This window comes from Pongo abelii, chromosome 15 (genome assembly GCF_028885655.2).
Source record: "Pongo abelii isolate AG06213 chromosome 15, NHGRI_mPonAbe1-v2.0_pri, whole genome shotgun sequence".
In the NCBI taxonomy this organism is placed as follows: Eukaryota; Metazoa; Chordata; class Mammalia; order Primates; family Hominidae; genus Pongo; species Pongo abelii.
In genome coordinates, this window is record NC_072000.2 from 97,955,011 (window position 1) to 97,974,666 (window position 19,656).

The following is a 19,656-nucleotide window of genomic DNA, read 5'->3' on the forward strand; positions in this document are numbered from 1 at the left end:
GAAAGGCATAGCTAGCCAGGTTCCAGGTCCCTTCAGGGAGCAGCAGAACTAACAGAACTAGCAGCACTGTGCAGTCAATCATGTATTCAGTTGTCTTTGGGTAGGGTTAGCTCCAGGGAGCCAAAGACATCTGAATACATGATGGACTGCACAGTGGAAAATGGAAACTGAGAATCCTCAATTCAGAAGATTTCCTGCACTTGTATCATAGCAGGGATATATGCTAATTTGGAGAGCAAATAAAAACATTTCTCAAACAATTTTGCATATATTCTATGTAGATTTTTTACTCTTCTTGGTTTTTATGATCTTGATAAATTGATGAATGATGGGGGAAAGGAAGAGTTAGCCTAATTTTTGTGTAATTATTTCTTCACAGCAGTAAAGAATGATACCGAAAGAAAATTTTGCTACCAACAGCTTCCGGTAACATTGAGACTAATATATACCATTTTCCAGGTATATTTTCTGATGTCTTTGAATACTTGGCTTGGTAGCATTACTGTTTTGGATAACTTAGTAACCATGTGGTTTTTTGTATAGGAAATGGCTAAGTTTGAAGAGCCAGACATTCTTTTTAATATGCTCAATTGCCTGAAGATTCTCTGTCTGCATGGAGAATGTTTATACATTGCCAGGAAAGATCACCCTCAATTTTTAGCCTACATTCAGGACCACATGCTGATTGCAAGGTACGTCTTCCTAATGGTTTATTTTGTTTGTTTATATATTAGGCTTTAGTTGTGAAAATTAAAGTTAGATTAAGATTTACTGGCTTGTTTGGGTTATTTTTTGAGCCAGGACAGCTCGATTGCCTATGGTAACTACTTTTATTTTTCTTTTTTAGTCTAATTTAAAAGTACGTTAATACAAGGAATGGTAATTTCCGTTTGCCTGACACTGAATAAATAGAAAAGTTAAAGTAAAAATTATTTTATGCCTTTCACTTGTTAGATGGCTTAAGAATATAGAAAATATAGAAAAATGCCAAAAAATACATTAATATTTACCTAGTATAATTAAGTAAGGACTTACCTACCTTCTTACTTAAAATAGAACTGCTAATAGATGTCTAAATCTCTCCATATACTATCTGATAAGTTATTTTTTTAGAGACTGGTGAGACATTTTGAAAATTATAATAAAACGTTACCCTAGATTTACAGTGTTTTTCCTCCTGAAAACCTTAAAATAACTTTTGCAATCTTCCTGGAAATAAATCAGAAACATCCTTATTTTATGTGTATGAGAATGAGTCAATAAAAAAGGAAAAGATTGGTTCAGGTTAACTTGATGACAAACCACATTGAGGCTCTATCTTTCTTTACTCATTTTGGTTATTTATTTATTATTCATTCAACAAATATGAGGGCTTACTGTATACATTCTTGTTCTGGGTTCTTAGGGAATTTGCAATCTAGTTTGGAAGGGGGTGAATCCTATATAGAGGAAAGATGACCATATAATTTAGTATTCAAATTTGTCTATGTTTGAGAGTGAAGAGAGGTGGTCTTCATAATAACCCCAAGAGGATGAATATAAACTCGACAGTCTTGGTTAAACTAAGATTCATGATCATGTATATGTAAGTCACTGTCAATCCAAGGGAATGTGATAAATGACTGCTTTATACAGCTCAGAGGTGGGAGAGAGCATTTCTGGATGAATGATGAATGATGAAAGGCTCTGGAGACAATACCACTTGAATGGGCATTGAGATAATGATAGAATTTTCATTGGTAGAGATTTGAGATGTGTGGGACATGTTGTAAAGCCTGGGAATGTCAAGAGCAAACAGATGGCAGAGTTGGAAAGAGGGGACCAGAAATGAGCAGGGCATACTTGGGGGATACCGAAGCTTTATTTATTTATTTATTTATTTATTTATTTATTTATTTTGCTGGATGGTGTGGATGTAAGGGAGTAATGGAAAATGAGGCTGGAGAAGTGGGTTAGGACCCAAGTATGAAGGGCCTTGAAGATAGGGATTTTATTTAATGATGTTTGGAGATCCATGGAAGGCCTTAAAATAGAGTCAGAGGTGTGCTTTACCAGAATGAGTATGGAGAAAAGAGAGATTTTTGGAAAGCACCCAAATTTAAGAGAGTGCTAAGAGTACATTGCAAAGGCTTACTGAATATAAACAGACAATGCAGAACTTTCTTCTGAAAGGTTTGTTAGAAGAGGAAAGGAAACATCAGATACTTAGAGAGAAAAGGGAGTAGACATTAAGGATTTTTAGGATAAAGAAAATCTGAACGGCCAGGCGCGATGGCTCACGCCTGTAATCCCAGCACTTTGGGAGGCCGAGGCAGGTGGATCATGAGGTCAGGAGATCGAGACCATCCTGGCTAACATGGTGAAACCCTGTCTTTACTAAAAAATACAGAAAAAATAGCCGGGCGTGGCTGCAGGCACCTGTAGTCCCAGCTACTCGGGAGGCTGAGGCAGGAGAATGGCGTGAACCCGGGAGGCGGAGCTTGCAGTGAGCCGAGATCGTGCCACTGCACTCCAGCCTGGGAGACAGAGCGAGACTCCGTCTCAAAAAAAAAAAAAAAAAAAAAAAAAGAAAATCTGAGAATATTTATGGTCAGTGGGAAAGGGCCAGAGAAAGAAAACAGTTAGTGGGTCCAAGTTTTGGAAGGCAGGAGAGTGTGTGATCAAGAACAAAGGGTAGGGTGGAAAAAAGGAAGAATACCCTTTCCTTTGAAAGAAGATAAATTTTGAGGCAAAGAGAAAGTGTTAAGGGGAGTTTATAACAGCTGACTTAAGCCTTAAGAATATTAGGTGTTGATGTCTTATCCTGAGAGGTGATGATAGACATTGTGTTGGGAGCTTCAGGAACATGGAAAAGAGTATAGGACAGCCTGCATGAGGAAAGCAGCAGGAAGTTAACAAGAAATAACCAAAGAATCACCAGCTTTAGGGTTCAGCTGAGGTTAGCTGGCACCAGTTTGCAGTGGACCAACTTAGGGGTTTGGGTTTCTTTTTCTCCGGCGCTCAGAGGCTTGGGAGTGGACGAGAGCAAATGGGGCAAAGGGTTTATTCGGGACTGGGGACTGGTGATATGGTTATGATGGAAGCTCAGAGGGATGAGGATTCCAGAGTGATGAAACGGTTGTCTCTGGGATCCATTCTACGATTGAAAGCAGATGAAGCCAGAAAAATTGATATTTGGGAGAAGAGTATGGAAAAGAGGGCAGGGGAGTCTCAGTCAGGATGGGCTGGGGGATGGGGGGAAGTTGGGTGTTCTCAGCCTTATAGAGGGGAGGTCAGAGTCTCATCCAGCAGAGTAAAGACAGAGGCCACTGGGGATGAGGAGGTGTGAATGAGACCAGGGCTTGATCCACTGATGGCATCTGCAGAGGCCCACGTGAGGAGCAAGACTGAACTAGGTGCCTAATGGACCAAAGAATTGGGAGAGGACCGTGTGCATCAATGTCATGGGTTTCAAAAGAAAGAGGCTGCTAAGAGGAGGCCTGGAGGAAGTCTTGGGAAGCAAGGGTCATTTGGCCTGGTGAAGACAGGAGTCCAGACTCATTGAGACTCTGGACTCTCAAGAGAAAATCTTAAGGCCAGGCACAGTGGCTCATCCCTGTAATTCCAGCATGTTGGAAAACAGAGGTGGGAGGATCACTTAAGGCCAGGAGTTTTAGACCAGCCTGGGCAACATAGCAAGACCCCATCTCTACTAAAACAAAAAATTAGCCAAGTATGGTGGTGCAAGTCCCAGCTATTGAGAGGCTGAGGTGGGAGGATTGCTTGATTTGAGGAGTTTGAGGCTACAGTGAATTATGTTGGTGCCATTGCACTCCAAAATATAATAAGAAATTGTGTTACCAGAAAAACGTGAGGTTTCAGCTAAGAGAGGAAGGGGAAGCTGCACTAGTTTCCTAGGCTGCTGTAACAAATTGCTATGAACTGAGTGACTGAGTGGCTTAAAATTACTGAAGTTTGTTCTCTCACAATTCTGGAGGCCAGAAATCTGAAGTCCAGGTGTCAGCAGGGCCGTGCGCGCTGTGACAATTCTAGGGGAGGAGTCTTACTCGCCTGTCTCCTGGATTCTCATGGCTGCTGGCAATTGTTGGAATTTCTTGGCTTGTAGCTGCCTCACTCCATTCTTTGCCACATGGTCTTCTTCCCTGTGTGTCCCTGAGTGTCCCTTCCTCTTATTAGGGCACTAGTCATTCATTATATTTAGGACCCGCCCTATCCAGTAGGAACTCATCTTAACTGATGACATCTAAATAAGGCCCCATCTGGAGGTTCTGAGTGCACATGAATTTTCAGGGAGCACTATTCAGCCCATTAGAGAAGCATACCATGAGAAAGGTGGAGGATCTACAGAAGTTTCTTCCCAAGAAAACAGGGATTCTACAGCTGCAGAGGGAGGAAGAAGCTGGGGAAAGGGAAAGGGTAGACATGGCTGACCTGGAGTGGGGAAGAGTAGGAATGACCTGGAGGGAACAGTGTGAAGTTCGAGACCATCAGCAGATCTGGACGAAAGGAGTGAAGGAACAGGGTCAAGAGTTAGGCAGATGCTCCATGAATTCAACATGGGAATATGAAATGGGCATTTTTTTTTTTTTTTTTACTGTGAAAGCAACCCCCCCAGAATGTACACTTGCCAAATGGACTGTTAGTGCCATGGGACCACCCATTCGGCCTTTGGGGTCCATAGTCCAGGCTTTCTCCTTAAAGGGCCAGGTTTTCTCCGCAAAGTGCCACCATGACACAAAAACTATGATGGACAATGAAAGGACTTGTGGAAAAGATGCTCTGCTCCTTTCCAAACAAGTCTGCCCTTGAGAGCTGGGAAAGGCTAATGGGACTGGCCGAATCTCGGGTTTTGTCATGGAAATGGTTTTCTAGCTGGGCTGCCTGGTTTGCATTCTTCAACTACACCGGAAGTTCCATGAAGGCACGAATTATGTCTTCTTTTTCTTTGCACTCTTCCTAGGGCCTATTGTTGTGCTCTGGAAGCATCATCATCCTTGTCCTCATGACGGTGGTAGCAGCTTCAGGTTTCTGCATACCTACTAAGTGCCATGCTCTCTGCACATCTTGTTTAAAGCCCACACTGGAAGGACACAAAGATTTAGAGAATTTGCACATGGTCACACAGCTTATGAATGGCAGGGTTGGGATGAGGTCCCTGTTTGTCTGACTTCCACTTATTTAGATTAAGCATATGGTGTTTAAAAAATCACTCCTTTTCATTCTATAGCTCTAGTATGCCTTCTGAAAAACAGCCAACTGGAGTGGCTCGTACCTCAATATGCTCTCTGTAAAATGGAGATGGCACGTGTCACTCTTCCCTTCTCTTACCGGTGCAGCATGAGCTATGTAAAGTCACAAATACATGTGATCCTTGAACAATGGGGAGGTACAAATGCTGACCCCTGTGCGGTTGAAAATCCTTGTCTAACTTTTCTCTTCCCCAGAACTTAACCTCTAATAGCTTACTGTTGACCAGAAGCCTTATGATAACATAAAGAGCTGATTAACACATATTTTGTATGTTTTATGCATTATTTATTGTATTCTTACAATCAAGTAAGCCAAAGAAAAGAAAATGTTATTGAGAAAATCATAAGGAAAATGCATTTGCAGTACCATACTGTGTTTATCAATACCGTAAGTTTATGCCATCTGTTTACAAGATGAATTGTCTGTTTGAAATGGTGAGCAGCTGCAGCTGCAGACCTCAGGCTATGGTACATATCAAGCAATTCAACTTTTCCTAGTAATGTCGTGACTTTTGTCTGCTTTCTGGGAGCACTTCCAGCATCACTAGTGGCACTTCGTATGGGACCCATGGTGCTATTCAAGGTTTACGGTATTGCACTAAACACAATGAAAAAGACGCGAGAACTGCGAGGGATCACTTTTTACTGTGATTTGCAATTTACTGGAGAGAGGAACTGCTCACACAGAGAGACAACACTTCAGCTCACCTCAATAGCAATAGGAGATGGCTACAAAATTATTACCGTAGTACAGTGTGTACCACAGTTGGTTTTATGCAGTTATGATTTCATACTGCATCTTTACATTTGCTTAACATTCCTTTCCACTGTGAATGGCGCCATGTATGGTCTGTAAATGTTTGTGTGTGCAAGCTTTCATAAATTTTAACTTTTTATAATAGGTTCGTGTATAATTTATGGTAGTAAATGTTAAAATAGACTAGTAACTACATATATTTTATACATTCATGACATAACTTTTACTTTTTTTTTTTTTTTTTTGAGATTGAGTCTCATTCTGTCACCCAGGTTGGAGTGCAGTGGCGCTATCTCGGCTCACTGCAAGCTCCGCCTCCTGGGTTCACGCCATTCTCCTACCTCAGCCTCCCAAGTAGCTGGGACTACAGGTGCCCACCACCACGCCCAGCTAATTTTTTGTATTTTTAGTAGAGACGAAGTTTCACTGTGTTAGCCAGGATGTTCTCGATCGCCTGACCTTGTGATCTGCTCGCCTCGGCCTCCCAAAGTGCTGGGATTACGGGCATGAGCCACTGCACCCGGCCGACATAACTTTTCCTTAAATTTTTTCACTAGTTTTAGGCTACATGGTGCATCTGTGAACTTTTTAAAATTGTTGCAGATCTCCTAAAAAAATTCAATATATTTATTGAAAATAATCCATGTATAAGTGGACCTGTACAGTTCAAACCTGTGTTGTTCAAGGGTCAACAGTAGTTTTGATTCTGATATTGACTCTGGAGTCAAAACAAAACAACAACAAAAACAACCAAAAGGCATAATTTAAATAATTGAAAAAAATGGAAACAATAAAGTATTATTACTAAAATATATTATATTCGGAATTATTCCGGTAGAACTTGATAGGAACTTAGCTGAAACTTGCTAAGGTACAGGATGTTATCAGGGATCTCTTTCTCTGTCTTCTCCTCCTCCCCTTTCTCACTCCCTCCCCATCTCATAGCCCAGCTCTGGCTTGGCTTCTTAAATGGAACTAAGTGTTGGCTTCTCCGTTAAGTACAGGCTGTCCCTGTGAGATGGGAAGGAGGGTCATTGGCAGCTGCAGGCTGACATCACCCTTCATTCCTGAGATTTCAGAAGGAGAGAGAGCCTCTTTCTCCCAGAGTGCATATCAGTCCCTGAAATAAGAGTTCTGTTATTCCCATGCTTGGGTCATACTCCTTCTCCTAGCTAATCACTTTATTCAGGGTGTTGACATTCTTTGATCAGCCTGTTTGTGTTCCCCCTTATGATAGAGAAGGTTGGGGAGCTTGATTGATGACCTGTCTGTTCTTGGAGAGGCTGTTATTAAGAGAAAAAGAGTTGTTCTTTGACATCATAAGAGGCTGGGCAGGCCAAACCAACCAAACCTCCCAGATGCTCACTGTAAGAAAATTTTTAAAAAATCACGTATTACTCCATCATCCTAACATAACTAATTTTGACTTTGTATATTACTGAACAGTCATTTATTTATATTGTTCATTTATATTGCTGAATTTACATGATGCAGATTTTTAAGTTATAAAATGTAATGTTAAGTAAAAGTATTTTTCTCCAGTGTCACGTTAAGAGGACAGAGCATAGGATATGTCTATCAGAGGATTATCCTCTCGTGGATGAGTGTAATTTCACCAAAAGCACCCCTACCCACCGCCTAGTAACTATGCTTGCCGTAAATTAAGAGGACAGGATCTTTTTCTGGAAAGGTTGTGATAACTGTCACCTCTTTGCTTCTCCTTGATTCCCTAGCCTGTGGAGGGTCGTCAAATCCGAGTTCTCTCAGCTGTCTTCACTGGCAGTCCCTCTTCTCCTCCATGCCCTGTCACTTCCTCATGGTGCTGACATCTTCTGGACAATCATAAATGGCAATTTCAACAGCAAAGACTGGAAGATGAGGTTTGAAGCAGGTACCTCTGTGTTAGCTTAAAATTCATTCTGGGTCACACAGTACACAGATGTCTGGTCACGGCATCTTTTTTGGCACCTCTTTTCTCATCCCTTCTTTTTAAAAGGCATTCTCCTGCTGGCTGGTGTCCTTTGGGGGTTCTGCTTTGAGCTTCCTCTCTAAAATAACAGCATTTTGCAGAGTGGTCCTTAGGGAGGGTGGTCCTGTCCGGGTTTGCATAGGACAGACCCAGCTTATGTCTGTTACCCAAGTGTAGCAATTAACTGCACCCATGTTTACTCCCAAACAGGCACTGGCTTGGATTCTGTCAACCTATGAGTTTACTTGCATCAGTTACTGGGAATATTTGTTAAAATGCACATTATCTGGTCACATCCTAGAGCTACCGAATCAGAATCTCAGTGGGAGGTGGGGGTGATGCCAGAAATTGAGTTTTTTTTTTTTTTTTTGAGAAGAGTCTTGCTGTGTTGCCCAGGCTGAAGTGCAATGGCGTGATCTCGGCTCACTGCAACCTCTGCCTCTTGAGTTCAAGTAATTCTTGTGCCTCAGCCTCCCAAGTAGCTGGGACTACAGGTGCATGCTACTACACCTGGGAAATTTTTGTATTTTTAGTAGAGACAAGGTTTCAGCATGTTGACCAGGCTGGTCTTGAACTCCTGACCTCAGGTGATCTGCCCACCTTGGCCTCCCAAAGTGTTGGGATTACGGGCATGAGCCATTGTGCCAGGGCAGAAATTAAGATTTTTAATAAGAGGTTCGAAAATCTCTGCTGTATACCCTTGCCACTGAGGGATCAGGGACCAAGTCTGGTGCAGCTTGGGTATAATTTCCTAGTAAATAGAACAGCAGGTTCTCAGAGTAATGTGGTAAGGAAGGAACCTGGGAGGGAGGGTTCTCTTAGCCTCATGTCTGCTGGCCCACTGTCACCCCAATCTGCTAGTAGTTCCATTCTCGGGGTAGCAGGCAGGGTCTGCATGCCACAGTGCGGCTTCTCAGAACAGTTCTGTTGGTTTGTGTCTCAAAAGTTTGGCACAGAAATGGAAGTTTCATCAGTGAGGTAACTATTATACCTTTAGTTCAGTTCCTTAATATATGGCCACTTCAAAATGTTCTTGCTTTTTAATGCCCACAGGAATCTCAGGGGCTAGTTAGTATATATATATGATAGCACATCATGTTGTGGAGGGTTAGGATTAATCTTCTGAATCTTGGCTCTGGTTATGTTACTTTTCTTTCTTTCCTTTTTTTTTTTTTTTGTTTGTTTGTTTGTTTGTTTTGAGATGGAGTCTTGCTCTGTTGCCCAAGCTGGAGTGCAGTGGAGTGATCTCGGCTCACTGCAACCTCCGCCTCCCAGGTTTAAGCGATTCTCTTGCCTCAGCCTCCTGAGCAGCTGGGACTACAGGGACCCGCCACCACACCCAGCTAATTTTTGTATTTTTACTAGAGATGGGGTTTCGCCATGTTGGCCAGGCTGGTCTTGAACTCCTGACCCCAGATGATCCGCCTGCCTCGACCTCCTAAAGTGCTGAGTTTACAGGCATGAGCCACCGTACCCGGCCAAGGTCATGTTACTTTTCTATTCAAGAAATTTTAATGGGTTTTTTTTCAATGCCTAGAGAATAAAGTTCAGACTCCTTAAACTGCCATTCAGATGGTCTGACTGCAACTGCAGACAGCCTCATTTTCTGTGCTTCTTTCTACACACACTCTTGCTGTGTTCCCATTGCTTCCTGCCTCCCTTCATCCACGCGGGGACCATTCTGGGCTCTCCACCTTTCATCCTCTTTCCTTTAAGGCCCTACACAAATGCCACCTCCACATGATCCACCTTCAAATGCCGCCATTGAGGTCCACCTTCTAGGTCCCCCCTGTGGAGAGTGGTTTATGTATCCCTGGATCTCCCATAGCATTTTATTTATACCACACTAGAGGCATTTACAGCTTTTTTAAAGTTATATTTCAGTTGTAGTTGTACGTGTCTTATCTATTTTAGTCAATTTAACTTTGAGGTCAAGAGTTATGAATGATTCCTCTTTCCATTTACTTCTATCTCCTCCCAAGTGCCTAAGATAGTTTCTTAGTGGTATACATATGTGTGCTTAATATATATATATTTTAAAATAAGCGAATCAGTGAATTTATTGAATAAATTAGATATGTGCTAGGTGCTATGGGAACAATAGAAAGAAGTGTAAGAGCAGATTGCTGTCCTCAGGAGGCTTCCGGTTTAATTGATGAGACCAAACATAAGCATGTAAGAGGTTGACAAATTATAAAAGGCATAAATATAATCAAGACCACAAAATAAAATATGTCATATAATGAGCACATATTGTGTTCATAGATAGCTCATATTCTGAGCACACAAATGCAATATGTAAATTAATGATATGCAAATGAGTAGTACTTTTAAAGGAGTTCATGGGATGGAAAGGTCACTCTAGGAGATCAGAGAAGACTTTACAAAACAGAATTTCAGCAGAGATTCTCTAAGGATGGTAGAATGTCAATAGGAAGAATACTGTACGCTGGGTGCGGTGGCTCATGCCTGTAATCCCAGCACTTTGGGAAGCCAAAGCAGGCAGATCTCTTGAGGTCAGGAGTTCGAGACCAGCCTGGCCAACATGGTGAAACCCTGTCTCTACTAAAATACTAAAGTTAGCTGGGCATGGTGGTGACTGCCTGTAATCCCAGCTACTTGGGAGGCTGAGGCATGAGAATCACTTGAACCCGGGAGATGGAGGTTGCAGTGAGCTGAAATCGTGCCACTGCACTCCAGCCTGGGCAACAGAGTGAGACTCCATCTCAAAAAAACAAAACAAAACAAACAAACAAAAGAATATTCTAGGCTGTTACAACCGCTTAAGCAAAATACTGAAACGTCTTAATTTGCATTACACTATATTGCTTTGCTAGCTATTGTAACTTTTTATAAAGCCATGCTTTAAGTGTAGCTGGAATTGTTTAACATTGATTTGCAGAATAATTAGAAATCTATCAAGTAAGCATATATTTATAGCATGGAAGAAATACCTGGCTTCGATAGCCCCAGGAAATGTCTATTTCGTCTGCCATTTCACACCACGACCTACTAAGAGTAAAGTAGGGGACCAGAACCCAGAGCCAGGACTGGTGGGCACCTCCTACCTCTCTCTGTTATCTGCAGAGCTTCTATGGAATGGCCACAGAAAGACGCATAGAGGCATTTGGAATATTTTGAAATATAGCTGAAAGTTAAATAAAGAGAAAGACCATGAAAAAATTGTAAAAGACAACCCAGAGTTAGATCAAGGCTGCATGGGAAAAAAAAGTTCTGCTCTGAGTAGAAACAGTCTCTGCTGCACAGATGAAATGGAACACTCGAGATGGTGGTATTAGACTTTCCTGTTGGGATTTAAAGTAAACCATGTGGGAGACCTAGAGTTAACTTTTTCTCTGTGAGTTCAGTTCTCAGACTGGCTAAATAAATGTGTATGTGTGTGCATGTAGGTGTGTGTGTATTTACGTATTTTGCCTTCTCTTTTACATTGCAGTGGAAAAAGTTGCTGTAATTTGTAGATTTCTGGATATTCACTCAGTAACCAAAAACCACCTGCTGAAGTACTCCCTGGCACATGCCTTCTGCTGCTTCCTGACAGCAGTGGAGGATGTCAACCCCGCAGTGGCTACCAGAGCTGGTCTCCTGCTTGACACCATAAAGAGGCCAGCATTGCAGGTGACATGGGATGTGTCTTATCTGCTCCAAAGGTGGTTTGTGTCAGCACTACTAAATCATTGAGTTATTTGTCACATGTCCTAGTCTGTTTGACCTGCTATAATACCATAAACTGGGTAGTTTATAAACAACAGAAATTTATTTCGCAGATTGTCTGCCGAGGGCCTGCTGTCTAGTTCATAGATGGGGCCTTTGCTGTGTCTAGGGCCTCTTTCATAAGGGCACTAGTCCCATTCATTAGGGCCCTGCCCATATGACCTAATCATCTCTCAAAGCCGCACCTCCTAATACTATCATATTGGTTATTTAGTTTCAACAGGAATTTGGGGGTGAGGCCCTTGCACACATTTTCAGACCATAACATCACATATAATATTGATGATGATGATGGAGATTTTTTAACTGGAAGAAATATACCAGAACCACACCTTGTTAAAAGATCCCTTGTTGTTATTTGTTGATGCCACTTTTTTTTTAAGAGACAGTCTTACTCTGTTGCCCAGGCTGATCATAACTCTCTGCAGCCTGAAACTCCTGGGCTTAAGTGATCCTCCTTCCTCAGCTTCCTGAGTAGCTAGGACAACAGGTATGCATCACCACACCCACCTAATTTTTAACTTTTTTTTTTTGTAGAGACAGGATCTTGCTATATTGCCCAGGCTGGTCTTGAACTCCTGGCCTCCAGCAATCCTCCTGCTTTGGCCTCCCAGAGTGCTGGGATTATAGGCATAAACTGTACTGCCTGGCCCATTTGTTGATACTTTCTTTTTAGTCTTTGTTCATATGCTGATATTACTTTGGACAGAGGTAATTATTGCATAAAGTGTGTGTATGTGTGTGTGTGTGTGTGTGTGTTTGTGTGTGGCAGATTTTAAAACTAGGTTGGTTTATCTTACACCACTTAGCTAGCTCCTGGGCTGGAGGCCTCTGTTGTTAGAGGCTCGATGCTAACAGAAATCAGATAAATTATAGTTTTTTGCTTTGTTTTGTTTTGAGATAGAGTCTCATTCTCTTGCCCAGGCTGGAGTGCAGTGGTGCGATCTCAGCTCACTGCAACCTCCGCCTCCCGGGTTCAAGTGATTCTCATGCCTTAATCTCCCGAATAGCTGGGACTACAGGCTTACGCCACCACGCCTGGCTAATTTTTGTATTTTTAGTAGAGACAGGGTTTTGCTATGTTGGCCAGGCTGGTCTCGAACCCCTGGCCTCAAGTGATTCCCCTGCCTCGGTCTCCCAAAGTGCTGGGATTAGAGGCCTAAGCCACCACTGCGCCTGGCCTGAATTATAGTTTTAATCAAAGTAAAACATGAGAAGGTAAATATGCTACCATAACAAAACTTCACAAATTAAAGCCAAAGAGACAAGAAATATCAGACCTGGAGAGAGTGGTATATTTATCTTGTTTGGAACCTTTATTTTTTAGTGGAGACACCAAGTCTCAGAGAGATAATGTGACTTATCAAAGGACACAAAGTGATTTGGTGAGAAAATCAAGATTAGAGCCTCCAAAGTTCTGATCTACTGTTTCTCCATGTTGCATATGATTTATTATTTTGTTGTTATTATTCAACTAATAATAGCAAGAGCTAACATTCCTCAGATAGCTACTGTGTTTCCAGGGCAGTGTGTTGAAAGTGTCCTGTTATGCATTATCTTATTTAATCCTCACAGTTACCTTTTGTGTGTTCTTATTTTACAGATAGAGATGCTGAGGGTTAGAAAGGTTAAGCCACTTTTCAGAGTCACATAGCTAGTTATCTGCAGAGGAAATTCAGCACTGATTTATAATACAGTCCACATACTTGTGTGTGTGTGTGTGTGTGTGTGTATGTGTGCATACACTGTCTCCCAATCCAGTGTAAGCTTCTTCCTGCATTTTAAGACCAAGAAGCAAGGGCAAGCTTGCACGATCTAGAAGACTGAAGGGTTATGCTGCCTGTGGCACATTCTTTTTTTTGTAAAATCTCCAGTTGACTTCTGAATAGTTCTTCTCTGTTGATCTTACCAGGTACTTCTATGTCCTACCCCTGCTTAGGGCCTGGAACATAGGAGGCACTCATTAGGTGACAGCTGAATTAATGAATGGGATGTTTGGATGAATTGCAATTTTTAAATCTCATTCTGTTAAAAAGAGGGGGAATGGTAAACTCAGACACTAGAGGAACGGGTTCTCAATCCATTCCAACTTTGATTAACATTCTATGTTCCACTCACATTCCAAGAAAACCAGGTGACTTTGCTTTTTTCAGAATCATGAAATTTTGGATTGAAAGTGGATTTCTAGACCATCTTTTTGTGTATTCTAAAATGTAGCTTTGAAAGCACGCTCTTCTTAATGACTACAGGCATTAAAACCAGATGCAGCCGGGCGCGGTGGCTCACGCCTGTAATCCCAGCACTTTGGGAGGCCAAGGCGGGCAGATCACGAGATCAGGAGATTGAGACCATCCTGGCTAACACAGTGAAACCTTGTCTCTACTAAAAATACAAAAAATTAGCCGGGTGTGGTAGCACACGCTTGTAGTCCCAGCTAGGGAGGCTGAGGCAGGAGAATTGCTTGAACCCAGGAGGCGGAAGTTGCAGTGAGCTGAGATCCCATCACTGCACTCCAGCCTGAATGACAGAGCAAGACTCCATCTCAAAAAACAAACAAAGAAACAAACAAACAATGACAACAACAAAAAACCCAGATGCATTGACTTGAGGGTATTTGGATTAAGTGGTTATTATTTAATGCATTAGAAAGCCAATAGCATGCATTTAGTTCAGATTTCTGAATCAAAATTCAAGAGATATTCTACAAGGAAGATAAATTCCTCTTCTACATTTTTCTTTCCTACCAAAACTTCCAATCAAAAAAGATTCCAGTGGGATTATTCTACATTATAAGTTTGAATTGAGTAGGCTGCCTTGTTTCATTGACTTTGCCTAGTATATCGGCTTTGAAGTAACTTAGCTGTTTATATCTGACTTTCTTCTTTTCTTTTTTTTTTCTCTCCTCTTTCCCAGGGTCTATGTCTTTGTCTTGACTTCCAGTTTGATACTGTGGTTAAAGACAGACCCACAATTTTGAGCAAGCTTTTACTCTTGCATTTTCTTAAGCAGGATATTCCTGCTCTGAGCTGGGAGTTCTTTGTCAATAGATTTGAGACACTTTCTTTGGAAGCCCAGCTACATTTGGATTGTAACAAGGAATTTCCTTTTCCTACAAGTAAGTAAAATGAAGACCTCGCTGTAAACCATTACAGTTCCCATTGTGCTTGCCTAGACAAACAGAAGACATTGGCATGTCGTTTAATTCCTCTGCAGAGGATGCCTTGACCTCATGCACTCAATTCATTAAATGCTTATTGAATAGCTGTAGTAATCCATAGATTTAAGCATATCCTGGCATTCCAAAATCAGAATTCTTCTCATTTCCTTGACCTATGATAACCATTTATGACTGCGTGTTCCCTAAATATGATTCAGTCATTATGTTTATAACATTTGTGAGCAATTTTAGGAAGCATATTTGCACCTTGCAAACTCACTCTTGCATACTTTCTAACTTTCAATAGTTTTGGGGACATAGGTGGGTTTTGGTTACATGGATAAGTTCTTTAGTGGTAATTTCTGAGATTTTGGTGCACCTGTCACATGAGCATTGTACATTGTACCCAATGTGTAGTCTTTTATCCCTCACCCCCCTCCGACCCTTCCCCCCAAAGTCCCCAAATTCTGTTCTGTCATTCTTATGTCTTTGCATCCTCGTAGCTTAGCTCCCACTTATAGGTGAGAACATACGATATTTGGTTTTCTACTTCTGCATTACTTCACTTACAATAATGTTCTCCAACTCCACCCAGATTGCTGTGAATGCCATTATTTCATTCTTTTAAATGGCCAAGTAGTATTCCACGGTACATATGTATACATTTCCTTTATCCACTTGTTGATTAATGGGCATTTAGGCTGGTTCCATATTTTTGCAATTGTGAATTGTGCTGCTATAAACATGCATGTGCAAATGTCTTTTCCTATAATGACTTCCTTCCCTCTGGGTAGATACCCCGTAGTGGGATTGCTGGATCAAATGGTAGTTCCACTTTTAGTTCTTTAAGGAATCTCCATACTGTTTTCCAAAGTGATTGTACCAATTTACACTCCTACCAACAGTGTAAAAGTGTTCCCTTTTTACCACATCCCCACCAATATCTATTATTTTTGGATTTTTAAATTATGGCATTCTTGCAGGAGTAAGGTGGTATCTCATTGTGGTTTTAATTTGCATTTCCCTGATAATTAGTGATGTTGAGCATTTTTTCATATGTTTGTTGGCTGTTTGTATATCTTCTTTTGAGAATTGTCTATTCATGTCCTTTGCCTACTTTTTGATGGGATTATTATTATTATTATTTTGCTGATTTGTTTGAGTTCCTTGTAGATTATGGATATTAGTCCTCTGTCAGATGCATAGTTTGCTAATATTTTTCCCCATTCAGTGGGTTGTCTGTTTACTCTGCGGATTATTTCGTTTGCTGTGCAGAAACTTTTTAGTTTAATTAGGCCCCATCTGTTTATTTTTGTTTTTGTTGCATTTGCTTTTGGGTACTTGGTCATGAACTCTTTGCCTAAGCCAATGTCTAGAAGAGATTTTCTGATGTTGTCTTCTAGAATTTTTACGGTTTCAGATCTTAGATTTAAGCCTTTGATCCATCTTGAGTTGATTTTTGTATAAGATGAGATACGAGTATCCAGTTTCATTCTTCTAGATGTGGCTTGCCAATTATCCCAGCACCATTTGTTGAATACAGTGTCCTCTCCCCACTTTATGTTTTTATTTGCTTTGTTGAAGATCAGTTGGCTGTATTTAGCTTTGTTTCTGGGTTCTCTATTCCATTCCATTGGTCTACAAGCCTATTTTAATAAAAGTACCATGCTGTTTTGGTAACTATAGCCTTGTAGTATAGTTTAAACTCCAGTAATGCGATGCCTTCAGATGAGTTCTTTTTGCTTAGTCTTGCTTTGGCTATGTGGGCTCTTTTTTTGGTTCCGTAGGAATTTTAGAATTGTTTTTCTAGCTCTGTGAAGAATGATGATGGTACTTTGATGGGAATTGCATTGAATCTGCTGCCCAGGCTGATGTGTAGTGGTGTCATCATAGCTCACTGCAACCTCCAACTCTTGGGCTCAAGCAATCCTACCAGCTAATCTTCTTGAGTAGCTAGGACTATGGGGGTGAGCCACCATACCTGGCTAATTTTTCCTTTTTTGTAGAGATGGGGGTCTTGCTATATTGCCCAGGCTGGTCTCAAACTCCTGGCCTCAAGGGATCCTCCCACCATGGCCTCCCAAAGTGCTAGGATTACAGGCATGAGCCACCACACCTGGCCTCTTGCTTAGTTATTAATCAGTTACCTACAGCTCTGAATAGGTGGAGAAAAGACTTTCATCACTCAACTATCCAATGATAACAAAATTAGATAATTTAATCTTGTGGTCTAAGCAGAAAAAAAATCATGATAGGCAATAGTCATTTTTGTTTGTAGGACTCATCATAGAGGGAGATGTATATCCATGAAAAATGTATTTTAATATTGAAACTCTACACAGATGTATTGTTTTAGACTAGGTGGATTACAAAGCCCTATGTAAAGGACAGTGATAGTCTCTTTAACTCCTTTTGCAAAGCCATCACTGCTGTGAGGACCAATGTTGCTAACCTCAGCGATGCAGCCTTATGGAAGATCAAGAGAGCTCGCTTTGCAAGAAACCGCCAGAAGAGTGTACGTTCCCTGAGGGACAGTGTGAAAGGGCCTGTGGAATCCAAGAGGGCGCTCTCCCTCCCTGAGACCCTGACCTCCAAAATTCGTTGAGTATCTTCTTTCATCCTTCCATTAAATCTGTTTAATGTCTTTCCGAGGCTGACTTGTCCTGTTGAATGTTCACAGAGAGTATAGCATGTTTAGCAAACTGAGTTTATTCAATAAGTTTGGCTTTCAGATTCCCTAGAGAATCACCTTAGGGGTATAAATGCCTAGGGTTGCTTTTCCTAGTTTGCTGGGGTAGCAAAGCCCTGACCCAACAGTAGATGTTTTTGAAATGTAAAAGGCAGCAAATGCATTGATGCTTGGCATGCAACTTAGAAGAAACATTTGCTCCTAAGTCCTAGGACACCAAAGTTTGCACCACCAGCCTTGTATCCTAAGAGCTTTCTGAATAAGACTTAGACAATAAGACTTATCGTGGCTAAGGAGGGACAGTTGAAATTTGGAATGTATTTTTTTTTACATGTCTGATAGAAGCAGCCACACAAGCCCCCTAAGACAAACCAATAATAATGGTTGCTTTTGAAATAAAGAAATCGGGCTGAGAAATTGAATTTCTGCTCATCTTCACCAGATAATTTATAAATAAAAATAAACTTCATTGCCAATATTTTTTAAAAGACCATATATACTTGTTCTATAAAAGGTCTTTCTTTATATTATAGTTTTAAAGAGAATAAAATTTTCCTTAAATTACCAAATGACTAGATAAACTCTAATGATTAGTAATGACTCATGAAGGACAAATACTTAAAAATTCATTACCAAATCACCATACTAATGAATATGTTTAAATATATTACTAACTTGTAAAATTTATTAAATGATTTAATCTTTAAATAATCACTGTGAAGTAAATAAAATAATGACCCAAAACCTATTTCTTATCCTGTCAGAAGTTGAAAGGTCTGTTTTTCATTGGCATTTATTAGAAGACAGCCTTATATAACATAACCATTTATAATCATAAATATGATTTGATTTTATTCATCACATTTTCTCTATTTTATGACAAGCTATGGAAATGTGTTCTTTTAAACTTTGGGAGAGTTAAGTATGAATGAAAGTTCTTTAAGTAATCAATAAGCCAGTTTTTCAGGGAGCAAAGATAATCACAGGTGGTCATATAAGAATAGCCAGTGGTAGTGCTAGGCCCCAGGTGAAACTGTTTAAATCCTAGAAACCAATACCTAGATTAAATAAATAACAAATTTTATATGAGTTTCCCAGCTCTATTTATATCCTAACTGATCAGTTTAGAATATAAAGTTTATTTATTGTTATTTCTTGTTCATTAATTCACATGACAATTTTGAAGATGAAGTAACATTGAAGGATGTTCTTATGATTCAGATAAAAACTGCAAAACGTTTGTTACATAAACAACTTTTATGTGATGTTAATTACAAATAGAAAAATGAAACCTGCCCCTACTATCCAATAAAGTTAGCACTGAGTATATTTTCTAGGCTCCAGTTGTCTGTAATGCTTATTTAAATAGAGTTGTTGTTGATTTTTAAGCTATGAGGTTGACCAGGCATGAGCAGTCTGCTCCAGCTCTCGGTGGGACACCCGAACAGACGCCAGGTGGGTACTTCTGACATTGAAGGGCCATGTACAAGTGTCTATCACAGGTGGACAAGGTAGAGAATGTGGTGTCTCTAACTGGACCAGGGTGATATACTTAGGATTTGCAAGCTCAAAAGGGTCTTACCCCAGATGTTCAAGTGTTTGAGCCCCTGATATGGCAATTCTTTCCATTTTGCTATTAACAGATGACTTTTGATTCCATTAACTTTTGGTCCAGTAAGAAGCATCATATCACCTGAGTCTGTACCTTTCCCCAGAGAGCCAGTATGACTAGAGCTATCCATAGTATTTATATTTGTATGTGTCTTTACACATAGAAATATTTTGTTCATATATATCTGCTATAGGAAAACCATACATTTCATTTACATTTTAAAAGGTTATACATTTGAACCACTGTCATCCGCTCATCCCCTTAGCCATTCCTGATTCTTTGCAACTCTACATGCATTTCTGTTTCTCAGAGAAAGGAGAGTTTCCTCTGTTTGGAGGACCATAGCATGATACAGTTTAACGATCATTTGATGTTCTGTGATATATTACAATTTATCATGAAGTAGCCTAAGAGGGCATTGGCAACGAGATTCCACACGAATGGTGCCGTGACTCACTGGGAAGATTGTGAAGGTTCTGAATACCTGCTTA

The 19,656-nt window shown here is 40.6% G+C and overlaps 1 protein-coding gene across 19 annotated transcripts in view; it reads left to right on the forward strand.

Annotated features, from left to right (window-relative positions):
* Positions 1 to 19,656, forward strand: part of UNC79 (unc-79 homolog, NALCN channel complex subunit) — a 280,888-nt gene that overhangs the window by 155,730 nt on the left and 105,502 nt on the right. For 14 of the 19 annotated variants that reach the window (XM_054530438.2, XM_054530441.2, XM_054530434.2 and 11 more), the window contains 7 exons: positions 380 to 459; positions 544 to 692; positions 7,740 to 7,897; positions 11,430 to 11,611; positions 14,621 to 14,822; positions 17,285 to 17,464; positions 18,943 to 19,008. In XM_054530438.2, the coding sequence (XP_054386413.2) occupies positions 380 to 459; positions 544 to 692; positions 7,740 to 7,897; positions 11,430 to 11,611; positions 14,621 to 14,822; positions 17,285 to 17,464; positions 18,943 to 19,008 (1,017 nt within the window). The remainder of the gene's footprint in view (positions 1 to 379; positions 460 to 543; positions 693 to 7,739; positions 7,898 to 11,429; positions 11,612 to 14,620; positions 14,823 to 17,284; positions 17,465 to 18,942; positions 19,009 to 19,656) is intronic. The other 5 variants (XM_024231534.3, XM_054530431.2, XM_054530439.2 and 2 more) reach the window with 2 other exon arrangements.